The 25985-nt window shown below is 35.3% G+C and overlaps 1 protein-coding gene across 7 annotated transcripts in view; it reads left to right on the forward strand.

Moving 5' to 3' along the window:
- The window catches only part of SGK3 (serum/glucocorticoid regulated kinase family member 3), a 118901-nt gene extending 93704 nt beyond the window's left edge, over window positions 1-25197 (forward strand). For 6 of the 7 annotated variants that reach the window (XM_045507159.2, XM_010970633.3, XM_074355007.1 and 3 more), the window contains 12 exons: window positions 5-92; window positions 4833-4882; window positions 7208-7265; window positions 9154-9237; window positions 9348-9479; window positions 13322-13434; window positions 13529-13565; window positions 14181-14267; window positions 16178-16273; window positions 16793-16948; window positions 20128-20217; window positions 22059-25197. In XM_045507159.2, coding sequence (XP_045363115.1) covers window positions 5-92; window positions 4833-4882; window positions 7208-7265; window positions 9154-9237; window positions 9348-9479; window positions 13322-13434; window positions 13529-13565; window positions 14181-14267; window positions 16178-16273; window positions 16793-16948; window positions 20128-20217; window positions 22059-22229 — 1162 coding nt within the window. In that variant the 3' untranslated portion in view covers window positions 22230-25197. The remainder of the gene's footprint in view (window positions 1-4; window positions 93-4832; window positions 4883-7207; window positions 7266-9153; window positions 9238-9347; window positions 9480-13321; window positions 13435-13528; window positions 13566-14180; window positions 14268-16177; window positions 16274-16792; window positions 16949-20127; window positions 20218-22058) is intronic. The other variant, XM_074355009.1, reaches the window with a different exon arrangement.
- The last annotated feature ends 788 nt before the right edge of the window (window positions 25198-25985 follow it).

Below are 25985 nucleotides of genomic sequence, written 5' to 3' on the forward strand. Positions count from 1 at the left end.
TTAGTCCAGATGTCAGAGCATTCCTTCAAATGGACAGTCCAAAACATCAGTCAGATCCATCTGAAGATGAGGATGAAAGAAGTACTCAGAAGGTAGTAAGAGGAATTGTATTTTTTAACAGAAAAAAAATACCATTCCCCAAAGATGAAATTATTGCCACCTTTAGGACGTGTACTTCAAACAAAGTAACTTCATCCACTGTAGATTGTCTACTGTGTAGGGGACATAAAAACAAATGTGTACACCTCTTACTGATCACTGTTTCTTATAAAATTTATAAAATGAGTACTTTTTATAGTAAAAAGTAATACATGTTAATTAAAGAAAGTTTTGAAAATAGTAAGTTAAAAGTATTACCCATATTATCAACAAACAGACCTAATAACTATTAACATTTTAGTGAGTTTCTTCTAATCTTCTGTTAATGTATGGGAATTCTTAAAGTTATCTAATTTTAATTATAAGTATATGAAGTTTTCTGTTCTACTCTGTTCACTTTACATATTACCTTTTGATCATCATATATCTTCATCATCATCACCACACTTGAAACTATTGTTTTGAGTGTTGGCCAACAGGAAAGGCCTTTTCAATCAGAATACTGCATACCTCTTCCTCTGCGTTGCCAGGTTTTATCTGTAGAGCAATCAATACACATGTGCTGCTTGGCATCAGCTTTTATTGCTGTAGTCATATGCACATAATCAAAATGCATTCTGAAAAAAGAACAGGATATTCTTATTCTTTAAATTATTTATAATAAATAAATATAATAATCATGCCTTATTATGAATTTATTTTCTACATTTACTTTAGAAAATTATGTGGGAATGGTAAATTACAATAATTTAACTCAAAGGATTATTATGTAGCATTTAAAAGTATAATTACAAATGTTGTATAAATATGGTAATACCTTTATAATTCAAAACTGATTAATACCAGGGGTGGGAGGTGTATGCAGTGGTAGAGGGCATGCTTGGCATGTGCGAGATCCTGGGTTCAATCCCCAGTGCCTCCGTTAAGGGAAAGAAAAACCTGATTAATACTATTGTTAAGTATATACATGAAAATAAGATGTACATTTTTGTCTTCATAATAATGTCTTTTAATTTTGTAATGGTTCTGTTTTTGTGATTTAAAAGATAGTGTCTTGAGTTGAAACGTTACTGTCCCACAGCTAAGATCTTCATTTGAAAAACAGACATGACTACTGGAAAGTAGTCATTTTTCTCTGATGCTCTGAGTCTCAGTTAAGAGAACAGGTTTAACTTTTACATCTGAGACATGGTTGTTCCTAGGATGATGTAAAAGGATATTTTAATTTCATATCTGTGCAGCTGGTCACAAGAGAAACAGGAAGCTAGGAAAATGTGTAACAAATCAAGCATAAGAAGAATAATGTCTATGTAAAAAAAGCTCATACAAATGGATTTTTGAAAAGAATGATATTTAAGACCCCAGTAGATGAAAGAAAAAGGGACATGGAGAAATATTTTTAGTAAACAAACATATGGGAAAATGTTAACCTTGATGCCAGTAGCAAACAAAAGTTTTAAATAAGAGGTATTTTCTCTATCATACTAACAAAAATGTAAAGTAAACTAAATACACCAGGACCAATAAGGGTAAGATAAAATGGGCATCCTTGGATATTACTAGTGTTATAATTTTATGTAACTCTTTTGGAAAGCAATTTGGCAACATGTATCAAACATGAAAATAATTCATGTCACTTAGGAGTTGATGCAAATGAAATGATCCTTCGCACAGAAAAAAAAGATGTTTGTTTTAGAGTGATTTGTAATGAAAAGTTAGAATCAGTTTAAATATTCATCAATCAAATAGTGATTGTTCCTATATACTGTGCATTTAAAAAATATTTATAAAGATGGTAAGTTTTGACATACTTTCAAATGAAATCAGAGTATAACATTTTTATGCAAATTAACAGTGTGATAACAGTCAGTTTTTAGAAGTTACATAAAGACTGTATGAAAGTACTATAAATATTTATAAAATCATCTGTTGGTAAAGTTATGAATTTTTTAAAACATCTTCCTAATACTTTCCATATTTTCCAAGTAAGAGTATATATTTTTTAATTGAAAAAGATGAAACTATTCAAAAACTATTTTAAAGAGTAAAATTTACATGACCATGATTTTCCAGGTTTCGTTTGTTAACCACGTTGAGAGTATGTAGGTTTAGTTCATTTAAAAGACTGTCTTGCCTTGCTGTAGGAGCATGCTTTTTGAAGAAAGAACCAGACTGAGAAATTCCTGGGTTCTGGCTCCTGTTCTGCCATTGTTGACTCTAGATCTAAATTTTCTTTCTTCTTTCATCCATAAAATTTGGAACTTGGACTAGGATCTTTTGCAGTTTTAAAATACTGATGAAAAGAATCTCTTTAAAAAAGGGAAAGAGCCACATTTGTCTTACGATTTTAACTATTGATTAATTTATTTTATTTTTTAATTAAAATTTCTCTGAAATACATCACTGTTATTTTTTTACTAATTTTTTCTTCCAGTTTTAATGAGATATAATTGACAGACAGCATGAAATGAGGACCACAATAATTTAGTGAACATCCATCATCTCATATAGATACAAAATTAAATAAATAGAAAAAACTTTTTTTCCCTTCTGATGAGAACTCTTAGGATTACTCTGTTAACTGCTTTCATATATAACATACAGCAATGTGAGCTGTTTGTCATGTGGTACATTACATCCCCAGTACTTATCTTGTAACTCGAAGTTTGTGTCTTTTGACTGCCTTCATCCAATTTCTTTGCCCACCCTCCTTCCCAATTATAACTATTTATTAAGGACTTCCAAATGGGTAATTAAATGAATTTTATAGCTGGAAAATATCTTGGATGGCATCTGGACGTCTTTATTTATATAAAGAAAAACAGGGGCCAAGAGAAGTCAAGAAATGTAACTCTCTTGATTAGTTTTCATTCTGTTAAGAAATTATACCTCACCCTCAGCTTAGTGATTAGATGTAATCTTTAAAAATAATAGGTAGAGGAAAATGTTATCTAATTATATATCCCAGTAATTTTCATTATTATTTCAGAAACATGCTCCATTAGAAAAACCATTGCCAGATAATAAAGTCTCATTACATATTAATGGATTTGGGCGGCAGGTCATCCTTGGTATTATTTAATCCACTTTTATTTAATTCGCTTCCCTTATCTTACTTTCGGAAAAATTCACTGAATGGAAAAATGACCCAGTTCTCTGCACATTCATTAAAAGAATAAATGTATTGAAATTATAACTTAGTTTATGTTATCAGATTGTATGGAATACTGTAATATTTAAACATAATCATGGTGTATGTAAGTCAAATCATTGTACTGTACACCTTAAACTTACACAGCGCTGTTAGGTCAATCATATCCCAGTAAAACTTGGAGGGCAGGGGAGATTACTTCATGTTAAAATTATGACACAACAGAGCAAATCTCATCTAGTGAACCAGTCTTGAGCTAGACTGTTAACATTTGCTTGTATTTCTGTCTTCTGGGAATTGAAAGTTTATCACATGAAGATTTTCCATGTAAAGGTATCAGTAAGAAATACATTTTATTTGTCACTAAAAAGCTGGTGGCAGCATTGTTATTTCATAAGAAACATGCTTCAAGTCGTTTGCCCTTTATTTTATAAAATAACCTGTATTCTGGAGATTGTCAGTTTCAAATGAATTTAAGTGGGAATACATATGACGTGTCTCTAATAAGAAATTGCTTAGATAAAATTTGTTGATTCTGGTTAACTTAAAGAGAACTTTTTAAGTTTATTTCACAGCTATAGCTTATATGAAGTATAATCATGTAGGGCTGTAGTTAACTAAAAGTATGCCCATTTGAAACATCTCTAACTGATTTAATTCCCTGAATATATAAATAGAATTTCATAGTGAATTTATGTGAAGCAGAATTCACTTACACTTGGCCTTTGTGAAAAGTGCTCACTGTAAAAGAATCACTAGATTAATCTTTTGGGTCTTTGAGTTAAGTTTCTAGCTAATTATTAGTGAACCAGAATCTCTTATCAGTTAAACTGCTTTTTGGCATACTAGGTGAGTAAAGATGTTCTTCTACGTTAACTGTAGCATAAAGAAAAGCCTGTCTAAAATTTTGACACTACTACAATGGTAGGAATAGAAAGAAAAGTGCTCTTGGCTTTTTGTATTTGCTTTAGAGATAATTTTACCTCCCCTCAAATTAGAACTTTAATTCACCATTTGCAGTTTTTCATCATCTTATCACTTCCTATCTTAAATAAGCTGTTATTTAATAATTTAAAAAACAAAAGCTCTTTTTAACCAATTTTTTAAATGTAAAAATAATCCCTCTTAGTTAATTATTATTTTTTTTAATTTTATTTACTTATTCGGAGGGGGGTAATTAGGTTTATTTATTTATGTTTCAAGGAGGTACTGGGAATTGAACCCAAGACCTTGTGCATGCTAAGCATGCACTCTACCACTTGAGCTATACCCTCCCCCTTAATCCCTCTTAAATTGTTTCATTTGTCCACCTCTTCCAAGGAGCTTTCCCCAATTTATTTTATTCATTTGCCAACTTTGAGCTTGGTTTCTTCCTTACCTTTTTTCTTAACAACTGCTCTTGAAACTTATCGTTAAAATAATTATGTTTATATTGTGTATCTTTGCAAATACACTTTAAGTTTCTTTAACATGGCATATGTCTTTCGTACAGTTATCTGTATTTTATTTTAGAAATATGCATTGACTGATAACTTTTGACACTCTAGTAAGATTGTTAAAAATTTTTTTTCCATCCCAACAGCTACATTCTACCTCACAGAACATCAACCTGGGACCATCTGGAAATCCTCAGTAGGTTTAATTTGTTTCAACCAATCTAACTGGATTTGGGGAAGATCTTTTTTGCGAATGTGCAGATGTACGTAATTATACCAGTTTCACTGGAAGCCTGTGAAATATAACTGTAGTTACAGTGAATATAGTGCTGTGACATGCTTCCTGGTTTACTGTTATAGCTTCTCTTTGTTTTAGTAGAGCTCTGAGGAGTTTTTAGTTGGCAGATTATTAATTGGGTTCTGCTATTTTGCCATTGTCACTTTCAGGGGGTGGGGGCGGGATGTAAACTCGGTAGACCGTATTTCCCAGGGGCCATAAGACTTGGTAGGTACTTGGGAAGTTCCCTGGCAGAAGCATCCGTGCAAGCCTCACTGATATTCTTGCAATACTCACTGTCATTGGTACAACCCTAGTTGTTAGCCAACTTGTTCCAGAGGAGTCTTTATGGACATTAGCATACTAAAGGCTATTAAACTTTCTTTATCCAGTTTCTCCTATAGTCCTCTACTTACTTGAGCACAGGGGAGACATTTGGAGGAACCAGGAGTGGCCAATGTAGACTTCATCTTAAGTGTCCACTCCAGCAATTCCCTAGACTACAAAGAGATTCCAAGGCCACTTCTTGGCTCAGTTTGAGGAGTTTCCTGGCAGATGAATGATGTCTGCGATGGGTTGGAGGAGGAGTGTAGTGAGGCTGTCCTTTCTTGTCATTATCCTTACAGGCTTATCAGATTAATCCTGAAGTACTCTCTCTTATCCCAGGACACTATGCTTCCGTCACCCTTTTGGTCCACTTAGAGAATGAGTATAGATAGATAGGAGAAATGGAGGAGGAAACTAAAGAATCATTAGCAAGATAGGAAGAAAACCAGGAATGTGGTGTCACAAAAGAAGGTGAAGAAAGGAAGTCAGTAACTCTGTTGACATTGCTGATGGGGTAGGTAAGATGAAGCCTGAGAATTGACTGTTGGATTTGATAAGTCATTGGTGGCCTTTATGAGCAGTTTCAGTGGTGTGGTGGGTCCAAGACTGACAGGAAAGGGTTCAAGAGAGAACTCGAAGAGAGGACAGCAGGTGTGGACAGTGAGTTTTAGACAACTTATTTGAGGGGTTTTGCTGAGAAGGAAAGGAAGGAAATGGGATGGTAACTGGATGAAGAAGTTTGATTTTGAGCATCTTTTCTGTCACATAGCATTGGCTTTGTCAGGCAGCACGAATGGAAATTTGCTTTCAATTAGGGTTCATCGCCAACAGTTAAAGTGTGGCCTTGGACATGGCCTCAGTTGACACGTTTACTATATTTGAGGGATTTGCATGTTCTCTCACAATGGAATTTGTTCAGTAAAAATTATTTCAGTATTTCAGCATATTGTTAAAGAACAAAATAACTAGTCCAAAGAGCAGGTTCTTGAAGAAGAAAAACATCTAAGCTTAGTTAACTATTTATCTCCTTAATCCTGACCTGTTATTATTTAACCTGGACCCAGTGTTACTCTCATGTTTGAGTTGACTGTTTCTTTCATTAATGAATTGAAGGGAATTTTAAATCTAAGTGGAATCATTGCATTCTCCCTAGTACAACTTAGGAGTTCATACTGTGTTGAAGGAAACAGCTCTTTTGGCTGCTTTAGTCCAGCTTTCTGCTGCCACGGGCTTTTGCCAACGTATAACCAATGCTGTTTTCACCTGAAGTTCATATGAAAAAAAAGCAACCTTAGTATTCCTTCTGCCTTCTCTATTCCTGGCTTTTCTACATTATCATCTATGAAAATAAGCTGAGAGTTCTCTTCTTTAATGTACAAGTGATATGTGTGCAAAGCACTGTGATGACTTTTTTCTCCATCAGAAGTTTTTCTTAGTGACTTTACTAGGTATTCCAGCCGGTAACTTCCTTTTCAGAAGAACTTAACAGACTAGATAGCCTTTGGAATATATCACTAATTTATATAATTATTCATTTTCCTCATCAACAACATTGGTGAAGTTTATGGTTAATAAAAGTGATTTGCTAGGCTGAGTTCAAAATAATAGATGATCAGTCGATAGAGATATCCTTTTCTCCCAAAGAGACTATTATTGAAGTCCTTCTTAAGCCAGACTTAACAAGGCTTAAATAAAGTGATAAAATGTCTTATCTAATCAGAAAGTAGATATTATTACAATTCATTATTACCTATTTTACATTAAAGGTGAGATACTACCAGAGTGAAAGCTGGAGTTACCATGCTGAAGGGTGCCCAACATTTACCTATTAAAGAATGAGGTGCTAAAAAATGTTTAAAAGTTAATGTCTTTCCAGTTTCTAGGAGGCTCATTCTTGTCATTGTTCATTTATTTCAGTGCTAAACCAACAGACTTTGATTTCTTAAAAGTTATTGGAAAAGGCAGCTTTGGCAAGGTAAGAGTGTTTTTATTTTCTCATTCAGTAAGTACTTTAAAGAATGCTTGCTTTTAATATGTGAGTCCACGGGGCTCGTTGGTGTGCAGCATATGGAGTTAAGATGCTTTCTCTAACTTCAAAGTACTGACAGAATGATTAGAGATAGAAGGCATCTACTCTTGATTCTAACATGAAACTTACTTGTTTGACAAGTATCTGTTGAGCACCTATTGCCAAGCACCGTTCTGGGCCCTGGTTGGATGATTTTGAACAAAAATGATGGGGTTACTGCTTTTGTGATGTTTACAGCCTAGTAGGGGAAATAGTCAATTAAGATTATGCAGTCAAGTAAATATAATTACACGTAGTAATGGAGCTATGAAGGGAATGACGAGTAGGCTGAAGTGACAGGGAAATAGGCAGTGGGGGAAAATTTCTGCTTAGATGAATTGGTCAGGGATGGTTTCTTTGAAGAGGTGCTATTTAAGTTGAGGCCAGAAAGACAAAAATGAGCAGCTGTGTAAACAGCAGTTGGAGGAAAAAAAGAGAGATTTGAAGACCCTGTCTCTCTTCGTACGATGAATGTCAGGTGAATCACATAGCCTGACAAGGTGGCCATACCAAGGAAGAAGAATCCCGGAGGCCAGAAGCATCATAGATGGAGTTGTCAGAATCATCAAATTTATTTAAGTTCTTTTTTTGCATTATACTTCAATCTGTAGAAAAAATAAATATGTATGTGTTTAATCATAGTGTACTATATTCACAGCTTTCAGTATCTAGATCTAGTTTGTTTTCTGAGTTCCCTAGAGACCAGAAACTGTGCTCATAAAATTAAACCCATGTGTGTTCATTAATTCAGCAAATATATATTTATCACCTGCTACATGCTGGGCATTGTGCTTATATAAGCAATGGAAAATTAGAAATGGATCTTGCTCTCAAAATGCTCACAGTCTGTTGGAATGTTAGAGACGGTCAGTTGTTAAAATGAAAAAGCATTATCTTTTGGAAACTTCATGTTTAGATCTAGAGTCTAGTAGGAATTGGTTCTTGTATATAATGTGAGGCATTGAGTCATGAATTAATTTTTTTCCCATCGATTTTCAACTGATCCCACACAATTTATTGAAAAGACTGTTCTTTCCCCACTGCTCTTCCTTTCATCATATATCCAGTGTCCAAATATTCATGAGTTTGTTTCTAGATTTTATATTTTGTTTCATTAGTCTGTTGTCTGTCCTTGCACTAGGACCACATTGTCTTGAAAATGTAGCTTGATACCCAACAGAGCAAGTCTTCCCTCCCTGTTCCTCTTCCAAGAGACTGTTCGTAGCCCTTTGCATATCAGTTTAAATTTTAGAATTAGCGTGTCATGTCCCACAATTGGATTTTAATTGAGATTGCATTGAATCTGTAGGTCAATTTGGGGAGAATTGTCATCTTAACAGTATTGAGTCTTCCAATCCAATCCATGCATTTTGATCACTTAGAAACCATTTTCTTCTTTTTTTATATAGCCATGACATTTATAGCCTCAGTATTTTCTAAAGACACTTTGTAGGACTCAGGGCTGGCACATACATGTGTGCGCACGCATATACAAAGTTTTCAAGCGGTATAGATTTTGACATAATTTAGTAAAAACCTCAAACATCAGCACATTAACTGACAAAGAAGTGATGCCTGGCCATTTAAATCATTGGCATTTTGGGGGGTTTATTAAAGTAGCTAAGGAAAAGGGGAATTGTAGTAATTTTAATTTTTAAAACAAAAGCATGACATTATTTAGATCCCTTGTGAACTTTATTTTTACAAAATTGGAGTGCTAACTTATTGATAAGTGAATTATTCCTATCAAAATATTGAAATTTCTGATAGTATGCACAATCTTCAACTATAATAGGTTCTTCTTGCAAAACGGAAACTGGATGGAAAATTCTATGCTGTCAAAGTGTTACAGAAAAAAGTCGTTCTCAACAGAAAAGAGGTAAAATAAAATAGTTTTGTTTTTTCTAAACCCATTTTCTCAATTATAAGAATTGTTTTCTGGTGTAAAGTACAAGTTGATCTTTACCCCCCCCCCTTTTTTTTTAACAGCAAAAACACATTATGGCTGAACGTAATGTGCTCTTGAAAAATGTGAAACATCCATTTTTGGTTGGATTACATTATTCTTTCCAAACAACTGAAAAGCTTTATTTTGTTCTGGATTTTGTTAATGGAGGGGAGGTGAGTTTTATAATTAGTTTTCTAATATTGATAATGTTTAGAAAAAAAATAGAGTCGAGTCGAAGTTTTGCTTATCAGTTTTGGAAGGAAAGCCCAGCATAAACAGCTCTTTGTTGATTAACAACAGTATTTAAGGCACTGACTAATCAGCACAAAGCAGGATGCAGAGAAGTGAGACACAAGGCTCTTTTCCTAAGCAGCTTACTTAGGGTTTGGTGGGACGGTTCGTAAAAGAACCTTTTATGAAGCTACAGACTTCATGGGTAGTTGTGTCACTGAGCTATCTGGCAAGAATATATACTGAAACTTTAGAATAAAACTTCTTTTATAACTTTTGATAATTGTTTCAGTAGTTGTGTATAAATATTATTCTAGCCTGTCATTTTCCAAAATGTGCAAACTATTAATCAGATGAGATGATCCTGTAATAAAGGGTTCTGTGGTGAAGCCAGTTTGGAAAATGTTGCATGTTACATCCCCTTGGGGATTAACAGTATATGCTTCTTGGTGATTTGCAGTATGTTTCAGCATGTTAAAGACTTTGAGAAATTATGCCCTAAACAAAGCCAGAATTTATTTAAAAAAATTTTTTTTTTTTTTACCACACAGCCTCCTTTTGGTTTGAACCAAATCTATTAACAATATTCCCCAGAATGCTAAATCAGAGGGATACTGAAATACATTTTGGGAAATGATGCTTGTTATGATAATCATTCCCGTAATAGCTAACATGCATTGAGTATACGTACGTGCCCAGCACTGTGCCTCTTCACATGTATTATTTTAACTTCACAACAAAGAAACTGAGGCCCAGAGAAGCTAGGTAACTTGCTCAAGTCATGTGGGTTAGTAAGTACAGAGCGAGGAACTGAACCCAGACAGTCGGACTCCAGGATTGAGGCAGCTGACCGCCCCCTAGTCCTCTGCTTCTCTGTCCTCGCAGCTTTCTATCTTTGTGGTCTCTGACCTGTGAATGTCTCTAAAAATTATTTTAATTGATTGATGTTGTCATATCTTTACAAAGGGATCTTCCATCCCCTAGTCCCAGAGCAGAGTGAGAAGAAAAGAATATTCCAACTCAACTATAATACACTTAACTGTAGAATAAAGAAACTACACAGAAGATGAGTTTCTATCCTGCAGACCTGAAAGACGGTCAGATGTATTTAGATCATTTTGGAGAAGTTTGTAAAAAGAACAGTTATTCAACCCCCTCCATCCATGACAAATGCCTTAAGACTCCTCAGTGTAGAAGCAGGGTTATGAATCCCCTAGGCACCCTGATTCAGGGATGTAGATGACCCCACCATTGCTCCCACCTTGAAGGTATTGATTTTTTGTTTTTTAATGGAGTTACTGGGAATTGAAGCCAGAACCTCCTGCATGCTAAGCACACACTCTACCACTATAGAGCTGTACCCACCCTCCCCAGTTTTATTTTATGTGTGCGTGGGTGCTAACATAACGAGAATTTATGGGGGGCCTGGTACTTTGTAATTACTTTACATGCGTTATTTCAGTTAATCGTCACAACTCTTGGAGATAAACACTCCTATACTCACTTTATAGGTAAGGCAATTAAGGTTCAGAGAGGTTAAGTAACTTTCTCAGTGTCACAGTGTTCTGGTGTCAGGCCCTGAATTTAACCTAGACATCCCAGCTGCAAAGCCCATCCTTAAGTACCACCTGTCTTTGAAATGTCATGCGAGCATCTCACTGCAAATGAGATCCTCCTGCTCGTCTCTGGTTTCTTTATGCTGTTTTAGGACTTTGCTTCTGAGCCCTTAGTACTCATAAACTGGATGGCAGAGGTGGAAAAAAGTCAGCTTGTCTTCTAAAAGATACAGGTGACTAAGATAACAGGGAAAAAAGGGAGAATGAAATGTAATGGAATGCTGAGGAGGAGGAGTTGAATGGGGCGGTAGGGAGAAGAGGAATAAAGATGAGGAGAAAGGATAGAGGCAGGAGGAGTGTGATTTCATTATGTGTTTCCTGTTATTACTGTTATTTGCCGCCCAGTGTTTAATACTTAATTTTTAGCCTTGATGTATGATACTTATTTTTGTATACTACTTCAGATCTGTTTTGGAGCCAGGTAGAGTGTAAACAAATAAGTTTTATGATACTGGGCATGTAAATAAGCCTTTCTGAGCCTCAGTTTCCTCGTCAATTTTCAACCTCAAACTAGGTGGGTGGATTAAATAATACAGACATTTAAAGTCCTTAGCATAGGGCCTTTGATTTAGTAAGCAGCTGTTTTTAGCTATTACTAGTAAATGGTCAGATTTTCATTTTGGGTAGTTTTCATTCGTAGTAGTGTATTAGACAGATGTGATTAGGAGATCAGCAAATGAAGTATTAGAGTAAGCTTCAGCTAATAAAACCAGTGGTAACAGTAAAAAAGAGGAAATATTCCAGAAATAATTGAGATAAAAACAGAAGAATATTCGTTGGTTGGATATAGGGACTACGGGTGAAGGAGCTGTAGCGGCGAATCCCGGGTCAGCCCATGTTTATCTTCTCTGTGAGCATCTACTATAACTGATCTTCCCCATAATTTTTCAGAAGAGGTTAAGAAAAAAATGTTTGGACAGTCCTTGAAAATCCGAGAAGTTGAATGAATTACACACAAAGAGAAGACCCAGGACTTGAATCCAAGTCTGATCAGCTTTTGAGCTTTAAAACCTGATTCTTTCCACTCTGCCTTACTTCCTCCCATGACCTAGAGGGCTGGGCAGAAAGGGGTATCATTAAATGAGAGAAGACCTGGGGCTTTGTGCAAAACAAGTTGTATATGTTGGCTTGTGAAGTATTCAAGAAGGAGCAGCTGGCAGCAGATCTTTGCAGTTGAAGGACCAAGCAGAGGTCTGGGCCAGGATTGTCCACGTGAAAGACATTAGCATAGAGATGGTGGTTAAAATCATTGGAGTGGATTAAGTTGCCTGGGTAGGGTATCCAGAGAAAGAATAAAAGTGGAGAAACCAAGGACAGAACCTTTGTTAATGTCTGCCGCATAAGGGGACAGAAAGGAACGGAGACGGAACTCTCCAAGGTAGAAGGAAGCCAAAGGAGAGATCATTTCTTAGAAGCCTAGGGATGCAGAGTAAGGACCTAGAGCACACTTCACCTAGGCAGGTAACCTAATGGCTAGAGGACAGGTTGTAATAAACTAAGAATTAGGAAGTGTAAGAAATGAGCTGCAGAGTCCAGCTGCCACTAAGCTCCAACCAGTTGCTGCTACAGTGAATTTAGGCTTAATAATGCCCCTCTTTTTTTTTTTTTTTCCTTTTTCTCCAGAAGAAACCAAAACTATGAATTACCAGAACAATTTTCCCAGTTGTTCAATGTTACCAACTATTTTAGTTTTTTCTAAAAACAGTATTTGGCTCAGACAAATTATATCTGTGGGTTATATTTGGTCTGTCAGGTAGTCATTTCCAATCTCTGAATAATGTTTGGTTTTTTTTTTTAATGAAAGAACAGTCCAGAAAAATCCAGTAAGATAATTACATGGCAATATCAAGATTGTTGGTCTTCATTAATAATCTTTTCCAGAGGGTTTGCCTGGAGTGGTGAGGACACTGCCACAGTGAGGATTGAGGAGTAAATGAAAGATGAGTAGTAAGTTAGAAAAGGGAGGGAAAGGTTTGTGGTTGAAGAGAGAATGATGGCTCGGTGGATGGGGGACACAGACAAGAGAGAGTCACAGTTCTGTGCTTTGGTGCATTTTTATCTCACATTCAAAGTGACAAGAAAAAAATCCTGTTTTTGTATTTATTGAATAGATTTGTTTTACTTTATGTGTGAGTGATCTTAATGTCCACTTTCCCCCCATTTTACAGCTGTTTTTTCACTTACAAAGAGAACGGTCCTTTCCTGAACAAAGAGCTAGGTTTTATGCTGCTGAAATTGCCAGTGCTTTGGGCTACTTGCACTCCATCAAAATAGTGTACAGGTAAATTTTTAAAATATCACTTGTAAAAATGTCTTTTTATTATTTTATTTCAGTTAATACTCAGTTTTGCTTTTCTTTCCTTTTAATTTGATAGAGACTTGAAACCAGAAAATATTCTTCTGGATTCAGTAGTAAGTATAGTCTTTTAAAAATTGACTAATTCACAGTTTATAGTTTTTGTTGTTGTTATGCTTAGTGGAAAAAAGAGTCAACCTCTAGGGTTCCACACTACATGATTCTATATTTAATAGTTCTGTAAACATTCTCAAAATGTCAAAACTATAGAGATGGACAGATTAGTGGTTGCAAGGGGACAGGGACCAAAAGGGACATTCAAAGATAAAGGGGTAGCAGGAGAGAGTTCCTTTGGGATGATGGACAGTTCTGTCTGATTGTCGTGGTAGTTACACAGACCTATACATCTCTATTGCATAGAGCTCTGTGCACGCACACGCATGCATGCACACACACACACACACAAATTTGTGCATGTAAAAAAGCCAAAACTGAATAAAGTTGGCAGTCTAGTTAACAGTATGGTACCACTCTCAGTTTCCCAGTTTTGACACTATACTACAGTTATATAAGATGTCAGCTTTGGGGGAAGCTAGGGGAAGGGCACGTGAAACTCTGTACTATTTCTGCAGTTTCCTTTTAGTCTGTGACTACTTCAGAATCAAATGGTTTTTAAAAGTGTTGATTTATGTCCATGCATTGTTTTATCTTACTGCCTCTGTATCTGTCAGGGACATGTTGTCTTAACAGATTTTGGGCTTTGTAAAGAAGGAATTGCTATTTCTGACACCACAACAACATTTTGTGGGACACCAGAGGTAAGAAATGTCTCATTTGTCATTCATGTAGCTATGTTTAAAATGCAAAAATGAATCACGAATTGTATATATAAAACTTGAAATCAGAAAAGTGGAATAAAAATATCATTTTCAGCTCCCAGCCAGCTGGAAATCACTGATAATCATTCCTTCTGCACATTTAAAGTTTATTGATAGTTGATATTTTTCACTTGTGCTTTTTCAAGTTGTGATTTTTGAAACACCACAGAGAACCCAACAGAGATAAATCATGTTTATTTGTTTCTAATGTTACAAGTTTACCTTAGAGTTCTTCAAGCATTTGACTACATTTCTAATTCTTAAAGAAAAAAAATCATGAATCAGTAATGAAAATGTCCTAAAATTAATTGTGGTAATGTTGGAACAACTCTGTAAATATATTAACAACCATTTAATTGTACCCTTTAATTGCATGGTATGTAAGTATCTTAATAAGACTTTTTATAAGCTAAAGCAAAGATGGAAAAATATTAACATTGCCTGTACTTGGGTGGCAGCTCTGTTGATTTCTATCATATACTTATATTTTTGTATGGTTAAAAAAAACTCATAATAAAATTGTTTAACAGAAGAAAATAAAGCAATGGATATGGAGGAAGAAAATCGCAACAGAATTTATTAACCAGAACATCCCATTCTCTCATCATGTTAACTAGTAGAAAATGTATCTTTCTATTTGAGACAGTAATAATAATCCTTAAAATATATGTTAAAGCTTTGTTATACTCACTTCTCTCTCCCTTTCTCTGTCACACACACACACGTTTAGTTTATTTTAAAGTGTTCTAATTTTAATGTATTTATAGTGATCTTAGGTGCCAAGTAGTATTTCCTCACTATTGTGGAGTAATTACAAATCGTGTGGAAAATGTGTGATAAAATGGCTCACATGAGACTTCTAATCAAGATCAGATGCTTAATTAAAAGTATCTATAGGTGACAACTATTTACCTTGAAATGTGGTTTTTTTCCCTTCCTTTTTCTCTCTAATCTAACCCTAGCTCTTGTATATATTTGTAATCATTCTATTTTAGTGTATATATGAAGAAACTTTTTTTTATGGATGTGTGTTGATTTCATAGTTAACAAAATTTTAAATTTTGTAGTTTTTAGAAAGGAAATAGAAGTTTTTTGGTCATCTAAATCTAAATGTGATCAGAAGTTATTAAACCCTTTTTTTAAAATTTTGCCATTTCTTTCGATCACATAAAAAAAGGTTGAGAATATATTTCCTTATATGTATATTTCATGTGAGAAGGGGAAATATATATATTTTGGAACCTAAAATTCAAATTCACCATCTTATATGTGTGACATTGTGAAGAGTTCACATTTTTTATGAATTAAAATGTAAATAGCCATCTAATAACTTACCCAACTTTTCTAAATATGTTGAAGAATTGCTATCATAATTCTCAGATAAAAATGCATTTTATTCTTTTATCTTTCCCTGAAAAGAAATAAATTGAATTACAATTGCCACATTAAGAATTCTTTCTTCAAGAGAAGCAATTATGAATAATGACCCAGGGGAATTTCTAAAATTAATTTTGTGAAAGACTCCTTCCCTCCCCCAAATACTGACTTTACATGCTTAGTAGTACAGTTTCTACATTTGTTTGTCCTCTTCTGTTGGCCTTAACTGCATCATGGTTTGGAAAAAAATGCTTCAATGTGTGTATTTTGAAAATTATCCCAATTGATTCTGAAGATTACCACTGCCCAAGAACCACTGGTATAGGATGAGAACACCCAGCCAACTGAAACTCTAGATAATATGTTTAGTTTAGTGTGATATAACACCTAAAATTTATTAACTTTCTCAATTATTCATAAATTTTGCCTTGAATTGTTTATTAAGTTGCTCTAATATTTATTCTTTTCTATAGTACCTTGCACCCGAAGTGATCAGAAAACAGCCCTATGACAATACTGTAGATTGGTGGTGCCTGGGTGCTGTTCTGTATGAAATGCTGTATGGATTGGTATGTATTTCTGCTCTGTCATTATGATTCCAGTATATTGTAACTGATTTGAGTTTTCTCTCTTTCTTTCAGTAATCTTGTGGACACTTAGATAACACTAGCAGAACAGTAGTAAACTATTTAAATGAATCCAGAGCCACAATAGAGATGTGCACAGAAAGAAAAACTTTTCATTTTGTTCCTAATTTTTCAGTGTAACTATTTCTCTGTCCTACTAGTCAGTACGTCAAGTATTCTCATCCCACTCATTTTTTTTAGAAATAGACATCTCGTTGTGTTACTGAACAAACCAGCCCTAATCCATTCAGTGAACATGTTTAAGGTCTGTAGCACGCTGGGCTTTAAAGTCTCTTCGCATAGGAGGCCGCACTGCAGATGTACACACGCCCAAAGAGGCTTGTGCTTTTCTGCAACTGCCCAGACCCAGACTGCTTTTTGTGGAGCAAGGCTAAATCCAACTATTTAAAGCCCGATTGTGCATAGTTTAATTAATGCTAACTTTCTTTCTTTGTTTTCCAGCCTCCTTTTTATTGCCGAGATGTGGCTGAAATGTATGACAATATTCTTCACAAGCCCCTAAGTTTGAGGCCAGGAGTGAGCCTCACAGCCTGGTCCATTCTGGAAGAACTCCTAGAAAAAGACAGGCAAAACCGACTCGGTGCCAAAGAAGACTTTGTATGTACCTCTTTCCCAGTATCCTCTCTACTAAGCTTATGTATGAGTTGAAGATAAATCTTTATTTTATGTGATATTTAATGGAATGAATACAGCTCTTGAAGAATAGTACCATGAAAAAGAAGCATGCTTGTCCCAGCAATTTTCCCCAGTGTTCATAGAGAACTTGTACAGTGTTTAAAGCTCCTGCACATGCAGTTTTTTACTTTGATCTTCATAAAAATTTGATCCTCTCCTGTTCATCCCCCACATCCAGCTTTCATACCCTCTTCTTTATTTGATTTTCATTTATTAGAATTTTTCCTCCATTCCCTTTTTTAAAAATGTGTGGCATGCATTTTTTTGGTTACCTAAACTTTTAGATCATTTTGTTTAACAACAATTTAAATCCCTCCTGACTGTATAAGGTAATACATTTTGTTTTTTTTAGTTTTGTTTATTTGTTTGTTGGGGGTAATTTTTTTTTTTAAATGGAGATACTGGGGATTGAACCAGTTAGTGCTAAGCACTCACTCTACCACTGACCTATACCCTCCCCCCAATACCTTTTGCTTTGGACTAGCATTAAATCACTTTTTTCCCTGAGAATTTGTTAATACATCCTTGAAGTAATTGTGGAATCTGTAGGTTTGTTTGTTTTTTGTTTGTTTATTTGTGTTTAAATTGGGGTAACTTAATTGCTAGTATAGTTACTGGTATTACGTTAGTGAATCCATGAACTATTGAGGAACATGAACTTCTAAATATATTAAAGTTTCTCAGGAAGTCTTGGGGGGCTGTGAATAATAAACTTTGCTGCTGCTTCCCCCGCCTGCTCTGCAAGTGCAGCAAGTAGCTCTGTCAACAGCTTTCTCTCCAGCTTGGACTCCGCAGTCCATTGTTTCAGGTCAGTCTTGCTCATGCTTCACACCTCCTTGTCCCTTGGTCCTTTTATTGAATTCACTAGCAGAAACTGCAACCCTGGGTGAATCTAGCTGTCACCTCTGGGCTACTGAACAGTGTTGATGGAAGTCGCACAACTGGGAATATTGGAAGCCCTATGGAGTCATAGTCATTAGTCTCTGTGCTTCTCCACTGCCTGGTAATGCTCCTGTGTCTCTCTCTCCAGTTTACTCTCCTCCTCTCTGTATTAACTATTTTAGAGCTTTTCTCCAAATTTCCAGATTCCTTTTCTTCACTTTAACACATGCTCTTATGCTAAAGAATTTTATTTTATAAGGAAAGCAAAACTCACTCAGCTTCTTGCTGTCAGAATTGCACACCTACATGCACCTGCCCCAGTCATTTCCTTCTTCCTGTTACAGTGGAGAAGGTCAGTTTCTGCTTGTGCTGGATCCTGACCCCTTGCAGGGAACCCTGTGCATGCTTTTTTCTGCACAGATAACTGTTCCCTTTTGTTCTGGGTCCTCTCAATCAACAATTAAACATTATCAAGTGTCCTGCGTCTTAAAACAAACCAAAATACCCTCAATCTTACTGTCCTGCAAGATAATCCTGTCTCTTTCTCCCTTCGTAGCCAAACTTGTTGAAAGTTTCTGTATTCCTTCTCCCTTTCTCAGTCTACCACACAACGGCTATGAGAAGTGTTGGACACCTCTGTTCCTCAGCTTGCATTCTCAGCAGCATGTAAACCTCCAGCACTCTCCTAGGCTTCAGGGAGAGCACACAGTCATCTCAGGCTTTCCTTTCTGTATTTCTCTGCCCTTCTCCATGATCTCCTCTGTAAGCTCCTTCTCTTCAACCTGACTGTTAAGTGTTGCAGTTCCTTGTGGTTGGCCCGAAACCCTATTTTCTTCAGCCATGCTCTCTTCGTGGACAATCTCAGTTGACCCTATGGCGTTAGCTATGTCTTCATCTCACATTTATCTCTTCAGTCCAGACATCTCTAGTAACCTCTAACTCAGATAATACCTGCCTGTTCAACATCACCATTTGGAATTCTTGAGAGTTCTTCAAACACAGCATGTTCCAAATTGAACTCCTGCCATCTTCCTTCCGTGCGCCTCGGGTCAGAAATCTGAGAGTCCTTCTTGACTCTTGTCTCTTCCTTACTTCGGTATTCCACAACCAGCCAGATCCTGGTGCTTGCCTCCTGGCCCTTTCCCGTTTCCAGGCACTTCTCTCTACTCCTGCTGCTATCACTCTTTTCCTAGCATTGCCATCTTTTGTTTGGCCACAACAGTAGCTATTTTCCTTTATCTGATCATGACTCTCCAGTCCATTCCCCCACTGCAGTCAAAGTGGTCTTAAAAAACAAGCAAACAAAACCCCCTACGTTTCTGACTTCCCTCTACCTGAACTCCTTGGTGGCATCCCAGCCCTAGAATAACATCCAAAATTCCTGACACGGACCCAGCGTGATATGGCCTACTTACCTCTTGAGCTCCACTGTGTGTGCCAACCCCCATCCTTCCCTACCCTGCAGCCAAACTGGGCTCTCAAATTGGTCATTTTCTTGACCAGATTAACCTCTCTGCCACCTCAGACTCTTTGTATTCTGCCTGGAATGTTTTCCCCTCATTGCTGGCTACTTCTCACTCACCTTCCAGAACTCTGATCAGATATCACTTTCTCTGAGAAGTCTTTTTAAATCCATCAAACTAGGTTGGATCCTACTTTTTATACACTCTCATGGCTCCTTGTAGGAAAAAAAGCTGGAATCATTATTGTGTCAACTTTCAGCAGTAGCAACACAGAGTGGATCCAGAGTGGAATGCTTTTTGGTAGTAAGCTTGTCACCTTGATTTTACCTCTGCCCCACTGAGCAGGACTCTTTTAAGATCTTTACCTCCCCATTCAATAATAATAATAATTCTTTGTACCTGTGTAGTACTTTATTCTTTTCATACCATGTTTATTTCCATATTTTCTATTGATTCTTAAAACAGCCTGTGAAATACATAGGGCAGAAATGTTAACCCCTCTTTACCTGTGAGAAAACAATGACTGTGAAGGGGATATAATTGAAGTTGGTCTTTCTGAGTCACTCTTCCACGTCTGCTCTGGTGTTGTTTCCACTACACCGTTTTGCCACACTGAATAACATAAACATGTACCTAAAAAGAATTTTTGAGGGACAAAGTAGAAATTATTTGGCTTTATAAAATTCTTAAGTGAATATTAATATATTCTTCAGCATTGGTAAAAAAAAATATATATATATTTCTTTAATATTCTAGCTTGAAATTCAGAATCATCCCTTTTTTGAATCACTCAGCTGGACTGATCTTGTACAAAAGAAGATTCCACCACCGTTTAATCCTAATGTGGTAAGTTTACATCCAGATCTTTCTCTCTAAAATAATGAAATGTAGAACTGTAGCTCATCATAATTGTAGCAATCGATCTCAAAATCTAACCTGAATCAAATTGAATCAGTACCTAAGTATGTATAAAATATGTCACTCAGGGTTGGGTGGTACAACTGATAACTTCAAGGTGACCCATAAGATTATAGTTACATTAGATTGATAAAAATATCTTCTAGCACACTAATTGTGAAGTGTTTCTTCGGAGCACGTATAGGAAAGGGTTGAGCCCCAAAGATTTAAAACAAAGGAATTAAACTAACTATGAGGTATCATTTCATACATATAAATCAATAGACATTTTAAGTAACAGTAATGCAATAATTTCTAGATTGATATAAAACCAGGGAGTCAAATGTTATTAATGGTAATGTGAATATCCCATTTGGAAAATAGTAAGACATTATTATAAAAATGTTCCTGTTAGCTTGACATATTAAATCTGATAGAAACATTTTACTTAAAGTTATTAACAATGTTGAAATTTTTGGAAATAAAGATATAACAAAGGAAGGTTGTTAATAAATTATCAGAAGGCCAATAATGATGTTATGTTACTATTGATAGCTTCCTGTACATAGGCATAAATGCTTTTTTATGCATCACAATATGTAATTTATGCATCAAATAAGCTATCAAGTTATTGCTATTACTATTCTATTATACATGTTTAATAAATGAAGCAATGGAAACTCAGAGATAACATGTAGCAGAGCTAGGATTCAAATCTGTGCCTGACTCCAAAGTTACGTTTTTTTCCTCTGCTTTCTTATGCTCTGTTTCCTTTTCTTAAGTAAATGATAATAATGATAATTAGTGTAAAATGAGCAGATGCTTGGAAAATGTTTATAATGATAACTGAAAACATGGTAATTATAATTTTCTTCCAGCATTCTTTCTCCTCTGTGGGAGAATTTCTCATATGGAACGATTAGCATCCTGGATTTTCCTAGTCTCTGCTCTGCTGTTTGTAGACCTTACCAGACTAATTATATCCTTGGCTTATATATCTGCTCTGAATCCCTGTCTACCTCTGTTAGATTTGATGACTTGAACATTTAAAGGATTCTTTTCCCTTCGAAATAGAGATAACCTAGAGCTTCAGGGATGGACTTGAAGAGTGAATTACTTGATTTCGTATCCCAGTTTTTATCTGTAGATACACTGGAAGGGAAGAGTCCACTAGCTTGTGTCAGATTTGTGCAGGAAGATTACCCACTGCCTTTGAGCCCAAGGAGCCACTTTACTTCATTTCCCAGGTTCCAGTCCACTTGGGTCTCTAGAGCTGAGGGTGTCACAGCCAAATGCTGACCAACCTCTGTAGCACAAGAGTCACCTTCTACAATTTTACTTACACCCCCTCCATTTCTTCATCAAAAGCCTTCAAGAAATGAGGAACTAGATGGGCAGGCATTATATGGAAGTGCAGATACAAAGTGCTGTCCTGAAAACCTCCCTGAGCCCCTTTTCTAGACTTAGAAGTGGTGCTGAGTAGAGAGAGGGGGGGTCAGTTGCAGGGCCTTAGATTCAGATTAACTTAGGAAAGGTCTCTGTCATGCTAGCCTTCCTTCTCACCCTTCTCTCTCCTCCCCCTACCCAACAAGAACCTTAACTGTAACAAGGACCTAAATGATGAAAGTTGGGAAAGGAAAAGCAGAAAATGTTTCAAAGGTGTGATGGAGTAGGAAGACATCTAAACTTACTAGGAATAGGTAGACAAATTCATAAAGAGGTTTTAATGAAAGACTAAATTAATGGGGAAAAAGCTAAGGTGGATAATAGTATGCCTTTTGATGTTTTAGGCAGGACCAGATGACATCAGGAACTTTGATGCAGCATTTACAGAAGAAACAGTTCCATATTCCGTGTGTGTGTCTTCTGACTATTCCATAGTGAACGCCAGTGTCCTGGAAGCAGATGATGCATTTGTTGGTTTCTCTTACGCACCTCCTTCAGAAGACTTATTTTTGTGAACACTTTGCCACCCAGAAATCATTGAGCAAATACAAGCCTACGGATGAGACTGAAACTCCTGTTTGTGTGAATATATTCAAATATGTTTAACTAGTGCCTCATTTTTACATGTAATGTTAAAAACTATGAAAAATGTATTTTCTGCTGTATGCAAGAAAATAGGGCATTTCAAAGAGCTATGTTTTGAATTAAAATTTGTATTCTTGTTTATTAAGCTTATTTTTAAACAGAAATTTTCAGAGCTATTGTTCTTAGCATTAACCTATTTTTAAAGAAAACTTTTTGCTAATGACTGTTTTTTCCCTCTAAGTTTACACTAACATCTGCCCAAGACAGACTGTTATTCAACAGTCTGTTTCAGTTCACCTAACATATTAATGCCTTTGTAACTCTCTTCTTTGACCTTTGTTTTCCGATCACAACTATGCAATTGGTACATGGTAATTTAAGAAGAAACTTTCTATTTCCATAACAAATCACTGTTTGACATAATCAGTGCTTGGTAGGATTAAAATATAAAAGCATAGTTAACTCATTGGCTGCTAGCTAACACTGAATAATTTCCTTCTGCAGATCTAATTAAGAAATAGCAAAAGGAAATCCTATGCTTTTGAAATACCAATTCAAATTTGTGAATTAGTTTTCCTCTGGAGGAAAAGTAAAAGTTTGATAGAAATTTTAAGTATTCCCAAAGATCTGAAGGGAATTAAGTACTGCTGGATTTTTTTTTTAAGGTGGTGCCAAAAATGAATGTCTCTGTGTCATATATTTATATTACCAATACATTCTATTTATGTTTATTTTGGTCTTTTGAATATTTAATATATTGTTAAGTAGGTTCTAAATCTTGGTATTTGCTTTTGCAAATAGCTATTCAAAACTGTCTTCCTAATTGGTTAATAAGTAAAAAATATCAAACTGTCTAGAGTATTTACCTAATTGAAAATTAAAAAGTAGAACAGCAAATAATGGGTCAGTATGAATGTATATACAGTTTAACTACAGTGTAACAAAAGTTAAAATAATTTAGGCAGATGCATAATCAGTGTCTTATGTATCTTAGAAACTGACCTTAAAATCATACTGAAAACCAACTAACTTGTGTACTTGTAATTGTGAAGGACAATAACTACAGAAAAACTAAAAAAAATTAAAATAAAAAAAAAAGAATGCTTATCTTGGAATTCTGGTTCTTAGTTTAGAGATTTTTCAAGTCATGTAGGAAACTGAGTTTAGTGATGCAGTTTTGATGCTTCAAGAATAAGCATTCTTTCCATGTATTTTCTCTTGATAAAGAAATTACAGAAACATTTCACACCAATACTCTTTGGCTTAAAATTGTTCAGCAGAAATGGGGAAGAGTGTACTTCTGTTAGATTAATAATATATGCATCTGATACACTGAATCTTCCTTTAGAGGTAAGACTTTAATAGCGACACTGTAAATACTTGGTTTATTTGGCACTACTGTAAGTTCTGCTTTTACACAAAGCTCTTTGCTTATTATAAAGCAAAATAAAAACTAGTTTCTTGTATGATTTTTTTTTTACTCAGACACTCCCTAATTAAACTGCCAAAAATTAAAGTGCAATATTGTTTATTTTTAAGAGCAAATTTTAAATAGAATGTTGATGTTTCTCGGATCACAAGAAATATAAATCGTATATAATATAATAAAAACCAGCAAAAAGATTAATGATCATCTAATGCTTGCCATTATTTTGAATTAAAATTGGTAATTGTTACAGTAGTCATTCCAAACATGAATTATTTATATGTGTGCGGGTGAGAAGCATAAACTTTTAACTAGATATTTGGACACACATAGAAATTACTAATCATAGGCTGGCATGTTTAATATTCAGGGAACAAAATCTCTTCCAAGTATTTATCTTATTTCTCATAGTATCCTAAGTCTTTTAGAAAAATGTATGCGCTTTGAATAGTTGACCATTTAATGTTAATTGCCAAAATAAACTCAAAAGTATAAGTGAAGAATCCCTGAACATTCTTCATGTTACACATACCTCTGATTTTATTGCATATGGTACAGTGTAGGGCTTCCCAGCCATTGTCATGTCACAGAACACACTGAAGATTTCAAAATTGGCACACCTGGAGAGAGGTGCCAGGTGATGTAGATATTGGCAGTAGGTGCTTTGCTCAAAATTTTTCTATGCCAAAATAATTTTTGAACGTAAGAGTCTGTAAGCACTGTTTGGATATAATTTCAGCAATGGCAAATGCTTGAAAGATGATTGAAATATTTGAAATATTTATTACTATAAAATTTTATCACTAAAAATTTACCATTACCAATATATTTTTTTTCTTTTTTTTAATTGAAGTATAGTCAGTTTACAATGTTGTGTTAATTTCTGGTGTACAGCATAATGCTTCAGTCATACATGAACATACATATATTTGTTTTCATGTTCTTTTCACCAGTTACTGCAAGATATTGAATATAGTTCCTTGTGCTATACAATATGAACTTGTGGTTTATCTATTTTATATATATTAGTATCTGCAAATCTCAAACTCCCAATTTGTCTCTTCCCCACCCCTTTTCCCCCTCTCTGCCCCCAGTAACCGTAAGTTTGTTTTCTGTCTGTGAGTCTGATTGTTTTGTAAATAAGTTCATTTGTCTTTATTTTTTAGATTCTACATATCAGTGATATCATATGGTATTTTTCTTTCTCTTTCTGGCTTAACTTCACTTAGAATGACGATCTCCAGGTCCATCGATGTTGCGGCAAATGGCATTATTTTATTCTTTTTTATGGTTGAGTAGTGTTCCATTGTATAAATAAACCACAACTTCTTTATCCAGTTATCAGTCGGATGTTAGGATGTTTCTATGTGTTGGCTATTGTAAATAGTGCTGCTGTGAACACTGGGGTGGATGTATCTTTTTGAATTAAAGTTCCCTCTGGGTATATGTCCAGGAGTGGGGTTGCTGGATTATATGGTAAGTCCATTTTTTTTGAGGAATCTCCATTCTGGTTTCCGTAATGGCTGCACTGCTAATATCTTTTAGCATACCCGTAACTTTTATGGTGATTATCCACAGGCATAGTATTATAAACCTCTACACAGATATTTTATGAGTCATTCTTTGGTATACCACATGCTGTATGAAAAGTGTGAGTAGGTATGTAGCAACATTTTTGGTAGTGCCAGAATGATTTGCAATAAAGTGTGTTAAAATTGATAAGTGATTTCCTCATACATGTAGTGAAAGTTGCTGTTTTGGAAGTAGAATTTTCTTGCCACTTATCTTTAAAGGCAGCTTTTACTTTTGTTGGTTTTTACAGATTATTCCACATCCCAAGGAGATCGTTCATTTATATGAAACCCTGAAGTATAGATGGATGAGTTTCAGGTGACTTAGTACCTTGAAAAGATACACCCTGTTTTGTGTATAAATGAAATCAACTTGGGCCAGGGAGTGCTATATAGCTTTGTTTAGATGCTCAAAAGGATTCCCTGCCATAAAAAGACTGGTTCCTTCTCTGCCACCCTTGTTCTCCTTTACTCACCTAGAATTAAGAGCAGTCACTGTCTAACTTCCCTGAGAGCATTCCAATTGGAGATTTATATCACTTATTTAGCATTTTTGGTGTAATATTCTATAATCACCCATTGGTAATCTTTAAAACATTCTGTAACAGTTAAAGATACCCTACACAAAAGTATTTCTCGTATCACAATTTCTTTTCCATCATACCCATTTTTACAGAGGCAGTTAAGTC

Source organism: Camelus bactrianus, chromosome 29 (genome assembly GCF_048773025.1).
Source record: "Camelus bactrianus isolate YW-2024 breed Bactrian camel chromosome 29, ASM4877302v1, whole genome shotgun sequence".
In the NCBI taxonomy this organism is placed as follows: Eukaryota; Metazoa; Chordata; class Mammalia; order Artiodactyla; family Camelidae; genus Camelus; species Camelus bactrianus.